The sequence below is a fragment of the Rhineura floridana genome, chromosome 3, assembly GCF_030035675.1.
Source record: "Rhineura floridana isolate rRhiFlo1 chromosome 3, rRhiFlo1.hap2, whole genome shotgun sequence".
In the NCBI taxonomy this organism is placed as follows: Eukaryota; Metazoa; Chordata; class Lepidosauria; order Squamata; family Rhineuridae; genus Rhineura; species Rhineura floridana.
Genome location: NC_084482.1, coordinates 111,011,956 through 111,025,146, shown reverse-complemented (window position 1 = coordinate 111,025,146; position 13,191 = coordinate 111,011,956). Strand labels below are relative to the sequence as shown.

General features: G+C 41.5%; 1 protein-coding gene across 3 annotated transcripts in view; it reads left to right on the top strand.

The window, feature by feature from the left end:
* The window catches only part of CSF1R (colony stimulating factor 1 receptor), a 74,371-nt gene extending 64,919 nt beyond the window's left edge, over nucleotides 1–9,452 (top strand). For all 3 annotated transcript variants that reach the window (XM_061617360.1, XM_061617358.1, XM_061617359.1), the window contains exons 18-22: nucleotides 260–382; nucleotides 776–887; nucleotides 1,568–1,667; nucleotides 2,767–2,872; nucleotides 4,405–9,452. In XM_061617360.1, coding sequence (XP_061473344.1) covers nucleotides 260–382; nucleotides 776–887; nucleotides 1,568–1,667; nucleotides 2,767–2,872; nucleotides 4,405–4,536 — 573 coding nt within the window. In that variant the 3' untranslated portion in view covers nucleotides 4,537–9,452. The remainder of the gene's footprint in view (nucleotides 1–259; nucleotides 383–775; nucleotides 888–1,567; nucleotides 1,668–2,766; nucleotides 2,873–4,404) is intronic.
* The last annotated feature ends 3,739 nt before the right edge of the window (nucleotides 9,453–13,191 follow it).

Genomic DNA, 13,191 nt, shown 5'->3' with positions numbered 1-13,191 from the left:
TAGTCCAAAACATCTGGAGGACGTGAGGTTGTGGAAGGCAACTATAGCCTATAGTTTTGCTACTCCAGTCCAGCTGCCCAGACCATGCTGATAATTGAGACCTTGCTGAAGGTCACCTGACTACACTGGCACAAGCAGAAACTGTGCTGAGTCTATCACACCACCGGTCAACCTGCATTTCACATCTGTATATGGCCATATGTTAAAACAAGTCAGGAAGAACATAAAAAACTGATGTGCCACTTTCCCTCCAATCCAGTGCATCCACCGAGATTTGGCAGCAAGGAATGTGCTAGTGGCTGATGGACAAGTGGCCAAAATCTGCGACTTCGGCCTGGCTAGAGACATTATGAATGATATAAACTACGTTGTTAAAGGCAATGTAAGTAATTGATGCCAAGTGTGTACTGGGTATTCGGGAAGCTACTTTACACCGAGTCAGATCACTGGTCCATCTAGTATTGTCTATACTGACTAGCAACAGCTCTAAGGTTTTAAAATGAGGCCTTTCCCAGCCCTAAGTAAAAATTCTGGGGTTTAAACCCGGGATCTGCACGTGCAATGTGTGTGCTGTGTCACTGAACTGCAGTCCCTCCACTCAAAACAGAATGAGTGGAGTTACTTTTAAATTCTGGTTGAGGCTACTGAGTAGAATCTGTCTCAAAGCTGAAAGCAAAGGTACAGTGTGTATGTGTATTAAACATTAAATAAATAAATAAATACATTTGCAGGGTAGTGAGTGGTTTCCTTATTGCTTTTTTTTTTTAAATTCCAGGCTCGCCTGCCAGTGAAGTGGATGGCACCAGAAAGCATCTTTGAATGTGTCTACACAGTACAGAGTGATGTGTGGTCTTATGGCATCCTTCTCTGGGAGATATTTTCCTTAGGTAGGGAAAGATCCATTTACCCATCCGTCCCCAGCTTTTTACATGGACAGGCCTTTGTCAGAAATGGGGTTGGAAGAAACCCAATGAAGCCACTACTGGCTGTAATTTTTAGATCAGAGGCCTCCTATCCAGGTGGTGAACATTCTTCCCTAAAAAGGGGAAGCCAGCAGTGTTACTAGCCTCCAATTTCCCAGGGACAAGAAAGTCTTGCAAGAAAGCTGACTCTCTAATAGATCCTTGGTTTGACAAATCAGAGTAGGGACGGTTCTTCCTGCATTCTAGACCGCTTAAAAGTTTTGACTGGCATCAGAAATTGGCAGAAGGTGTCGAGTACTTTCCAGGCCCCAGATCTACAGAGAGCCAAAATCACCATCTTGGTTTTCACTTGATGTAGGGTCTGCCCTGCTGAGAGTGCCCATGCCACCCACTGTTCCTGCCATTTGCAGTTGAGCCCAAAAATATCTCTGATAACCCAAAGGCTTCTATATTTGCACACTTACTCTCCATTGCCCCTTCCTCTTCATTGGCCATTCCTCTGGTGCTTCCACACAGTTCACATAGGAGCACCTTCAGTCAACTTCACCTAAAAAGCAGGAGTCAGTTCTGTAGGAAAGTAACAATAGAACAAGCTGCTCAGTCTTCTCTCTAATAAAGTGTTGTGCTTCTTCTTGTTGCTATAGGCAGGAGCCCCTATCCTGGCATGAAAGTGAACAGCAAGTTTTATAGCCTGGTAAAACAGGGATATCATATGGGCAGACCAGAGTTTGCTCCAGAGGATATGTAAGTAAAAGGACCACCAGAAGTCCAAACACTGTAACTAGGCAACACACATGAGCATTAAAAGGAAGTGATGGGGTGTCAAGACATTGTCCTAGAGTGTCACTAACACCATCTATGATAAGTATATCTTGCTGCTATAGTTCTACCAAGGTGTTTCAGAGCCTGTAAAGTTGTGCACATTATTGGCTTAGAGCTAGGTGCTTTATAAACATTCTCCCAGCCATATGAGAGAGGCTTACCAGTGATTGGATTGCATGCACTGGGAGAATATTATCAAACAATGTGGGCAGGGATGATCACGTCCCCACCACTTGGTGTTCCTTTCAGAAAGGTATGTTAGTTGTGTGGGAAAAGACCCACATGGCCAAGTCATTTACAGCACAATCCTATACATGTCTACTCATAAGTAAGTCAGTGGGGCTTACCTCCAGGTCAGGGGGTTTAGGATTGCAGTGTTAGGCATTCTTTTAGCTACATGGGATTCACTCACCAATAAGCAGTTTCCATGTGGCTGAGAGAACATTTAAAAGGCTGTTTAGTGCTAAGTAAGGCTCAGCTTTATGGTATTAAAGCCTAGCTTGAGAAAACATTCTGGAAAGCATTATTGTGATTGTTATGCTTTGAATATACAATCCTATCCATATGAGAATTTTTTTTGTAGACAGAATCTTCTGTAGTCTTCTGGAAAAGGTCAGTGTAAAGAAAGGCATGGTGGAAAGGTTTAAATATTTTTAAATAAAAAAACATCTGGAAGTCCCAATGCCTCTGGTTATTGTTAATTGGGTGAAGGTTTTGTACAGTTTGTAAACAGCTCAGAAGTCCATTTTTTGGCATTAAGCAGTGTAAATAAATAATAGTTTTTATTATTGTTTGTATAAATGTGGCACACAGCACAATCTTAACCATATCTACTCAGAAGTTAACTCCATCTGAATTCTATGGGACTTGCTCCCAGACAACAATAGGAAACCTTCTATTAAGGGGCAGTTAAAGGAATTCTCAAGATTAAAGTGACTATCCCAATCACTTTTACACATGACAGTCCATATCACTGAAGAATGTGTAATATGGAGATTCTACTCCCCCACTCCACCCACAGATACAACATCATGACTGCGTGTTGGAATGTGGAGCCCACTCAGCGGCCTACCTTCAGTCAGATTTGCACTTTCCTTCAAAAGCAGCTGGATGCCAGCAAGGAACAGGTGAGATGCTTAAATTACTAGTTATAAAGAAAGATGAAGGTAGTTCATACCAGAATGATCTGTTCCTTCAAAAATGTTCTTTTAAGTTTTCACATAAATGCATTTCTATTATGGCCAGAGCTTGGAAAAGTTACTTTTTTGAACTACAACTCCCATTAGCCCCAGCCAGCATGGCCACTGGATTGGGCTAATGGGGAGTTGTAGTTCAAAAAAACAACTTTTTCAAGCTCTGATTATGGCTGGTAGAAACTGCACCTCCCCAAAGCATCCTTGGATAAGGATAATTTTCATAATTGTTCATTATTTGTTGAACATTAGCCCTTCCCCTGCCTTTCAAGGCCAGATATTGTCTACAGTCACAGTACAAAATCCTCTTGATGCCCAAATGACCAGTGGAGGCTACTGGCTCCAGTGTCAGTGGGGCAGTGAATCTGCTCTGTCCGAACTTTCAAGCAGTTGTTCACTGCTTCACTGACATTGGAGCCACCAACCTCTACTGCAGATGAAAGTTAGCTCATCAACCATCTAGCCCAGGAATAAAGAACTTGTGGCTCTCCAGATGTTTTCAGACTACCACTCATTATCCCTGACCATTGGCCATAATGAAGCTGATGGAGTTAGAGCCCAGCAACAGCTGGAGGGCTGCTGGTTTCCCATCTCTCATCTAGCTGTCCTATGACAAGCCTGGCATCAAAGAGCAGAACAGAGATGAGGAACTGGACCAGGCACAGGACCAGATCCAGAAATGTCCAAGCCTCTGTGGGTGACTTTGGCAGGTGGGTGGAGCTACCCATCTGTCAATCACTTGACATCATGTGATGTCAGATGACTGATACTTCTGATTATGGCTGCAAAGGAAGATTCTTGCATTAAAAAAGAATTCCTTTTTTAACGTTCCCGCATCTGACATCAAGTGCAGGAATGGATTACACAAATGACCTTGCAGGCCATGCTTGGAGGCCTGGCCTAATTTGGCATGTGGGAGAGAGGTTCCCCAGCTCTGTAGTAGACTTTCTACCCTGCTAAATATACGCTGAAATGGTGCATGTTGCTGACAAAATCAAAGCCCTGTTCAGGTGTTTGGAAACAGTGTTAACACATAAGGGGAAACGGAGGGGGGGGAGCACTGCCTCCTGGTCACCTTTCAACTCATGGAGGGCAACCTTGTGAAGTGGGCAGGCTCCCCACCCTGATTTTCCAAAATTCTAAAATGTGTGGGAATCCTCCATGAGTCCAGGAGGCGCCTTGCTTCACAAGGTCACCCTCCACGACTTGGAAGGGGACTGGAACAGTGGCAGGGAGGCAGAACTAGCACACTCATCTCCTCCCCTTTCAATGGTTAATTGAACCTGCTTTCCAAATGCCTGAACAGGGATCAAGAGTACCAAACATCAAAAGTTTAGGAGCTTCTAAATAAAAATGGCAGTATTTTCATCAAGACCATTATAAAGAGGGCTTTAGCTTCAGTTTAATACACTCCAGGCACTGAAGTGTGTTTGTCTTCTCCCTCCCCCACCCCCGCTCCTGAGAAGGGTTATACAAACCTGCCAAGCACCACAGAAGAAGACAGTGGATGTGAGCCTGCCAGCTACTGCGAGGAATCCTGTGACTCTGAGGAGATGGTCCAACCCCTTCTGAACAGCAACAATTACCAGTTCTGTTAAAGGGTGTATAATCGCAGCCTACCTGTTTCTTCCGTTTAACTGAGATGTAGATCTCATGCAGCCATTGCTTTAGGGGCACTTCAGATCAGAAAACCAGAAATAACGTGCACGTTGTAGCCTTACACTGGATTGGCAGTAGACTTGAGGACATGGACCTTTGCCTGCAATTACATTCCCCACTCCCACCCATGTCACTTGCAACTGGCTTCACCGTTATATCTAGCTTAGCTTGGAGTATACAGGAAGCTTGGCCAGAATCATCATATAAAGAATAATTCCTAAGAATTGATAAGATCAGTCAAAAGGAAATTGCCAAACCTTTATCCATTTCAACTCACACTCAGTGATTTCGCAGTGTGAGGCTGGGAAAAGAGCTATCTGTTAGTCACTTCTTAGAGGGGAAATTACCTCAGCTAGAAGAAAAATTTCTCTCTTCCTTTTCCACAGATAAGAACTTCAAAAAAGAAAGTAACAGCAATTTCTTTTCTCGCTTGTGATTACTACTACACCATATGTTAATCATGTAAATAGAAAATTAAGCATTTTAAACTGGTTTTCAGTAGTATAACCAACCTATTTAGATTTAGATTTTAAACGCTCATTACTAATGAGTGACTTACAGTGCAATACTATACATGGCTACTCAGGAGTAATTGAGTTCACTGGGGTTTACTCTCAGGCAAGTCAGTATAGGATTGCAACTTCTATTACTTAACTGATACAAATAACTGCTTTATTTTGGAGGGATTAAGGAATAAGTGAAAATTTAGTGCTGTATCTCCGAACTACTTACAAGATCTGAACAGGGTGGTTCATGACAGATGCTATTGGAGGTCACTGATTCATAGGGTCGCCATAAGTCGTAATCGACTTGAAGGCACACAACAACAACAACATCTCCAAACTGGATTGAGCTTTTTGGGGAGGGGGGAATCTCAGAACTTTCAGGGTGATCGATCACGATGCTACATCATCCTCAAGTTCGAAGGCCTCACTTTGCAAACCAACTTAAAACATAAGCATGCCCCTCACTGGAAAGTCATTAATATCTTCCCCCACCTTCATAGGGGAACAGATAATCTCACAGAAGGGGAGCATTTTGATCCAGCCTTAGCAAATACTGTTTAATACTGACTCAGATATAAATGCAGCCATCATTATAAGCTAATGTTTGATTGCTTAATCATTCTATAGTCTTTAGAAACTGGTAATTTATAAGAGTATTTGACAAATAAGTACTTTTTTGGTTAATGGGGGAGGAAGTAAAAGCTTAATTCATTCTTCCATTCAAATGGAAAAAGTCAAAAGGAGCACTAAGCTACTGTCTGCACTAATTAAGTTATTAAACAATACTAAAAAATAGCTACAATTAGAAGTAGCAGAATTAGAAGGAAAGCTGGTTATTAAAATCATTAAATCAGTGACAGCAAAACAACAAGCATTGAGATAACTAAAAACAGAATTTGAATGGCTTGGTATGGAACAGTTCAACCATATAGGGAGTGATCTAGAAAAGGAAGTATCTAAAGGCCCACTGATTTTAATGGGAGACTTATGAAATTGTGTAATGTTTTCCTATAGAAAACAGTGGGTTTTACTAATGCATGGATCATACCAATAGCTGATAAAGTTGCTACATTTACTGAAGCAAACACAGGTCTCAATTTCTTGAGACTTGACCCTTGGGTGCCAACAACACTAGTTGTGTGAAGAAAAAACACCCAGTCACATAATTCTTCTGAAACATCAGGACTTGATTAGTTATTAGCAAACATTTGGGCTTTGCTAAATGATAATTAAAAATGATACTTTATTTAGATCAGGGGTGGGCCTTCAGATGTCATTGGACTTCATCAACCCCAGACAGCATGGTCAATGGTCAGGGATGATTGGAGCTGGTAGACACACAATATCTGGTGGGGCAGAGATTCCCCATCCCTGATTTAGAGCAAGATCCTGATAAAGGAAGAGATAAAAAGCCTATCTATTCTGGTTAAGCTTTATAATAATTGGCTGAAAACAGTTACAAATAGCTTGAAATACACTAGAAATGGAAGCAAAGCAACATTAGACCTCTCAGGTCTTTGCCCCTAAAACTTGTACATATAATATGTTCAAAAACTCAGGAAAAGTCCACAAGTGATGTTTCCAAGAGAGGCTTTGTAGCAGAAGAGAAAAGCAACAACTAAACAGGTGCCTTTAATTTAAATCAGTGAAACAAGGACTTTTGTCAGTATTTGATCATGTGTGCATTGATAAGTTTAAAGACAGCCTCCCCCCCTTCAAAAATTGAGTAAAACATTCAGGAATATATCCAATAAAAAGGTAGAAATGCAGAGCGTTTGTGGATTGATTCACACATGCATATATGTAACTTAACAGTTCTCTGGCAGCTGAAGTTGTGAATTGATTCACTCCATTGAAAAGGGGATTGTTTGATAGGAAAGTTGTCTGTAGTAAGTTCTGGAATGGACTGTTCATAGTCCCATGTCTCATGACATGCAAGTATGTTTGACCCACCCCAACCCTAAGGCAGATTTTCATTGCTCTACTATGGACTAGGTTTCATATGACTGGATTCCACAGGCTGAAATAATTCCGTTTAGCTCTCTGAAAAATTAGGAGTCTGACCTGCTATCCAGAAAATTACTCAGCATTGCTGCTGTGACCTGTTTTGTTGGCACCACTATGAATGAAAGATGCTGTTTCAACGGAGCTTATTGTTGTGCCGGTTCCAGTGCGTCTCCACCTCTGTTTTCCAAAAATGGGGGCACACAATGCTAGTCAAACTCCATCCCTTTTTACTCTAAAACCTGGTCAGATCAGCTCAAGTTTGTTTTTTTTAATTCAGCTTCAGAGAAATTTCACAACTGATTGGTGGATCAACCTGTTTGCCTTCTATGTGTGGCTAATGGAAACACTGCTGTAGGCTCAGGCAGAGACAGTGATTGGCCAACACTTTCCTGTGGGTGGCCCTGAAAGGTCTGAAGTCAGCAATGGGGGAGGTGTGTCCAGCAGAGGGCAGACTTGTTTCAAAATGCAGCCAGAAAAACCAGTCTGCTTTTGAACAGACTAGTGTGCCCACAGCCTGAGTCTAGCAGCTTGGGGCCAGAGGCTGTTGGAACTGACTTTCAAAGTCAGATATCCTTGGAAAGAGGATAGCAGTACGCTTGGGTATGCTCTGGATTCCTGTGTGGATGTGTTCGCAGGAAAAGGAGATCTTTACAAATGCCCTGTCATATTGTAAGACACAGCTTTGTTATGAACTGAGCATTAAATTAATAAATCAAAGAGTGGAACTGAAAAAATTGATGCAGCAGCAGCAAAAAAAAAGCTAACCTCTAAATACCATTTGAAGATTTGTTACAATATAGAATGCTATGCAGTTAAGCTACTATACACTTGCACTAAGCATTAGCATAAGAAATGGTTTTCAGGCTGCTCTCAATAAAATTGCATATGTGTGCGCAAACATACCATGCAAATGAGAAGATTCATGGCTGGGGCAGGGTGTGTGTGCTGATGAATCCAGCACTGTCACGGGATCCCAGGCATTCAGTGCCTTTCACTAGTTAAGGCTGGTGCACTAGTTGAAACTCCTCAGGAAAGAAATGGCTTGGCCGTGATCACCTTTGCCTTGGTAGCCATCACATAGATGACTGCAGTGTGTAACATCTGAGGCTATCTTAGTGGACACTTCAGCTAGTCCAAAACCCAGCTGCTGGGTTACTAACTGGACCAGTCATAGCGAACATCTCACCATTCCTTAACAATTACCCTAGCTGCTGGCCCATTTCTAGGCACAATTTGAAACACCGTGCTTGCCTTCAAAACTCTACATGGCCTGGTGCCTGAAGGAGTTCTTTCTCCCTGTCTGGAACTTATTCCTTCCTCTGAATCTTCTAAAGTTAGGTGGCTGTAAACAAGAACAGAGCTTTCTAAGTTGTGGCCTCCAATTGTGGAATGCCCTCCCTAAAGGCACATGCCAGGACCTAAATTTGGAATATTTCAGTGCCAGGCAGACATCTTTTATTTGCCCAGGACTTCCAGCATGTTTTGGTAGGTGGTTTTAATTAATTGTTTTATTGTTCTTCTGGATTTTATCATTCTGAGGGCATTGTTCTGTAGTTTTTAACACTGAGTTTTTATTGCACTTGTTTTAACATGTAAGGTGCCCTGGGCATTTTATACTTAAAGGTGGCATATAAATGTGTTTATTAAATTGTTGCAATGTATTAATTTCTTGACCTCAAATGTGTAGCCAAATCCCAGGCAATTTTATGTTAAGACTACTGATGTTTGATATTCCTTCTGAGATATGAGAAAAATCAATATATTTTTTTAAACCCACTGCAGAATAGATGGGCATTCTCATGTGACTCATCTAACGTGCAGCCATTCCTCAATAGATGTTATTAAAGTATTGTAGCAATTGTGCATTTGGCATTGCTCATGCACAATTGTCATTACAAACGTTTAATGTATTATTTACACTGTTACTTTTTCCACACAGTAATTTAAAATTCATAAACTAGAAACAAACAGCTTCAAATAATGTTTTTTGTAGTATTTTACAAGTCATTGATTTATATACAGGTTTTATGTAAAGGTTGCTAGCTTTACTAAGCAGCCACCTTTGAAGTCTCATGTAAATGAAGGGGAGGTTAATGAAGGATGGCCCCAACTGACTCTGCAATTAGTTCATTATAAAATGCATTTGCACTGACATAAGGATGATTAGTACCTATTTTACTGGATGAGAACACAGAACTAGCAAAAATTACCACCACTCAGTTGTTGCAAGGTTGTTTTTAAACAGTTTTAACTGCTGTGTGTTGACAGTGTAACAATTCATCTCATTACATAAATAAATGTGTTCACATTTAACTGCCATGAAAAATAAATCAATTTGATTAAACAAAGTAAATAGTGCTCCAGAGTCCTTTACTCTCTTGTTGTCTTTTTTTCCCCCAAGTGAAAATATGATCTCTTCTATTAGGACATATATAATAAAGTTCTGTAAGCTCTGGTCAATTTCTATAAACGTCACAATTCCTCAGAAAATGTAGCTGCTTATGAACTATGAAAGTACAAGTTTAAAAAAGGCACATAACAACAACAAAAACTAAGAAGAGCCTGCTGAATCAGGCCAGTGACCCATCTAGTCCAACATCCTGTTCACACAGTGGGTAATCAGATGCCTGTGGAAATCCCACAAGCAGGACCTGAGTGCAAGAACACTCTGCCCTCCTGTGGTTTCCAGCAGCTGGTATTCAGAAGTATGCTGCCTCCACCTACAGAGGCAGATCATAGCTGTCGTGGCTAGTAGCTATTCAAAGCCTTATTCTCCATGAATCTGTCTAATCCTCTTTTAAAGCCATCCAAGTTGGTGGCCATCACTGCCTCCTGTGGGAGTGAATTCTCATAAGTTTAACTATGCGCTGAGTAAAGAAGTACTTCCTTTTGTCTGTCCTGAATCTTCCAACATTCAGCTTCATTGGATGTCCACGAGTTCTAGCATTATGAGAGAAGGAGATAAACTTCTCTCTATCCACTTTCTCCATGCTATGCATAATTTTATACAGTTCTATCATGTCACCTCATACTTGCCTTTTCTCTAAACTAAAAAGCCCCAAATGGTGCAACCTTTCCTCATAGGGGACTCTCCATCCCCCTGATCATTTTGGTTGCCCTTTTCTGAAGCTTTCCAGCTCTACAATACCTTTTTTGAGGTGAGGTGACCAGAATTGTTCACAATATTCCAATTGCTGCATTACTGTAGATTTGTATAATGGCATTATGATATCACCAGTTTTATTTTCAATACCTTTCCTAATGATCCCTAACATGGAATTTGCCTTTTTTCTCATATTGGGTTGACATCTTCATTGAACTATTCACTATGACCCCAAGGTCTCGTTCCTGATCAGTCACTGCCAGTTTAGATCCCATGAGCGTGTATGTGAAACTAAGATATCTTGATCCAATATATGTAACTTCACACTCGTTTACACTGAATTGTATTTGCTATTTTACCACCCATTCACTCAATTTGGAGAGGTCCTTTTGGAACTCTTCACCATCTCTTTTTGTTGTAACAACCCTGAACAATTTGTCAGCAAACTTGGCAACCTACTGTTCACCCTTAACTCTACATCATTTATGAACAAGTTTAAAAGCACAAGTCCCAATACCAATCCTTGGGGGACTCCACTTTCTACATCCCTCCATTGGGACAAATGTCCACTTATTCCTATTTTCTGCTTTCTATTTCTTAGCCAATTCCTGATCGACAAGAGGACCTCACCTCTTATTCCATGACAGGAGACTTTGGTGAGATACCTATGAGCTTCTGCACTAGTTGAGCATCATCTAAGACTCAGTTAAGGGCCCCATGTGCAAGCATGAAGGCACAATTCAGCTTCTCCATCCTGCTCTGGCACAGTTAGGAATATAGGAAGCTGCCTTATGCCGAGTCAGACCATTGGTCCATCTAGTTCAGTATTGTCTATACTGACTGGCAGCAACTCTCCACGGCTTCAGACAGGGAATCTTTCTCTGCCCTACCTAGAGATGCTGGAGATTGAGCCAGGGACCTTCTGCATGCAAAGCAGATGCTCTACCACTGAGCTACGGCCCTTCTCCAGTTGTGATGACAGCAACTTCTAAGCACTGAATGGATAAGATCAATAGCTGTGCTAGGATAAAACATAACTTGCTCTGCTGTGTTTTCCAGAGATCAGAATCGAATAGCCTTGCACTTGGTTTTTTGATAATCCGCTTGAGCAAGGCAGTAAAGCACTACAGCACATGCCAATTTCATTTATTTACTGGCCCTCTGGATGCTCAAAATATCTTTTGGGGAAGGGGCATAGCTCAGTGGCTGAGCATCTGCTTGGCATAAAGAAGGTCCCAGGTTTAATCCCTACTATCTCTAGGTAGGGCTGGCAATGTCCCCTGCCTGAACTCTAGAGAGCTGCTGCCAGCCAATGTAAATACTGAGCTAGATGAATCAATGGTCAGACTCTGTATAAGGTAGCTTCCTTTGTCAGGCTCACTATAATTTTAAGTTAAAATGCCTTTTAATTAGACAAACTGTGTGATCATGAGGATCATGATCCAAACTCGAGCAAATTTATATGTTAACAAAGGGGCAGGGAATGCAGAAACACTTCACTTTTGAAATTGTATTTGCAAATGATGTCTTGAGCTTCTGGATTTCTCAGTGAGATCTACAAATCCCACTTTACAGATTGTTTAGCAAAAACAAGTAAAAATGTGAGCCGTTTATTCATCAGTTTGTTTTAGAGCACAGACCCCCTAACATTTTGGACCCATTCAGAATATTGAGAGAGTGTAGTGGGTGTCATCACAGAATAGCTGGCATGGTGGGCATGCCCATTTACAAAATGGCTGCTGTGGTGGCCATGGATAATCCTTTGAACCTCCATTTTTTCTGCTCCAACACCCAGTTCACTGAAGGAATATTCCCTCTCTGCTGGGCAAACAGACACATCTCAGAAGACAGTTTTTCTCTCTGCCAGCCAACTCACTGTCCATTGATTCTCTTTTTGATCAGCCCCCACATATATGCTGGGTTTTTTCCTCCCTTCCCCAATTCCCAGGCCTTGGATGCTTTTTCTTTCTTCCATAATTACCTACGTTGCTTTTTTGCACAGAGGCACAGGCCCACCTGCTTCTTGCTTTCTAAGCTCCTTGGAGTCAAATGTCCTCTTGCTAGTAGCATCCCGTTAGAACTGTTCCCTCTTCTCTCTGGTGATGGTGTCCAATTAAAATTGTTCTCTCTTCAAATAATCTAACTGGATGCTAGAAGTGTTCTCTCTCTTCTCTACGTATAATGGATGCCACAAGCAAAGAGGAATACTCTCTCTCCATTTCCCAAGTCTTTCAGCAGTCAACATGGTAGGAGGGCCTAAGCAGACAACATGAGGGAATGTGAAAAGAAACTCAAAACGATGACACAATTGTGATTTATGAGCTGGCCTGGAGGCAATTAAAGAGCTTGGTGGATGCCCTGATATGTTTATTTGGGTACACTTGTGTCCACAGGCAGCATGTTGGACCCCAAGGTTAGTATCAGATTAGGATTGGGGAGTCCTGGTTTCAAATCCTCATCTCAGCCATGAAGTTCACTAAGTGATCTTGGACCAGCCACTCTCTCATCCTAGCCTACCTCAGAAGATTGCTGTGAAAATAAGATGGGGGTACCACCTTGAGCTCCTCGGAGGAAAGATGGGGTATAAATGTAGTAGTAGTAGTAGTAGTAGTAGTACATCTCCTAATTCTTTCTAACACCTGAACAAACTCCGGTTACAAAGTTAAGGAAAGGAAGTACTGCTTATACACATCCCTCATGTCGGCTTTTGTTCTCCAGCAACACCAAGTTGTTATAGCATAAGTATGTAGATATAGCAGCAATAGAATGTATAGGATGTTTCACGCATTCTTACACTTTGTTTCAGATTAATCTCAACATGATATGGGAGCACCACAGAAAGCCTTGTTCCCTTCCACATGTCTTGGTAACCATGCTCTTTAATTTAAAGTAATGATTATTCCAGTGGCTTTAAAAATCCTTAGGGTGCCAAAAAAGAATTCACACTAGATCAAATAGTTTCACCCTCCAACACTGGA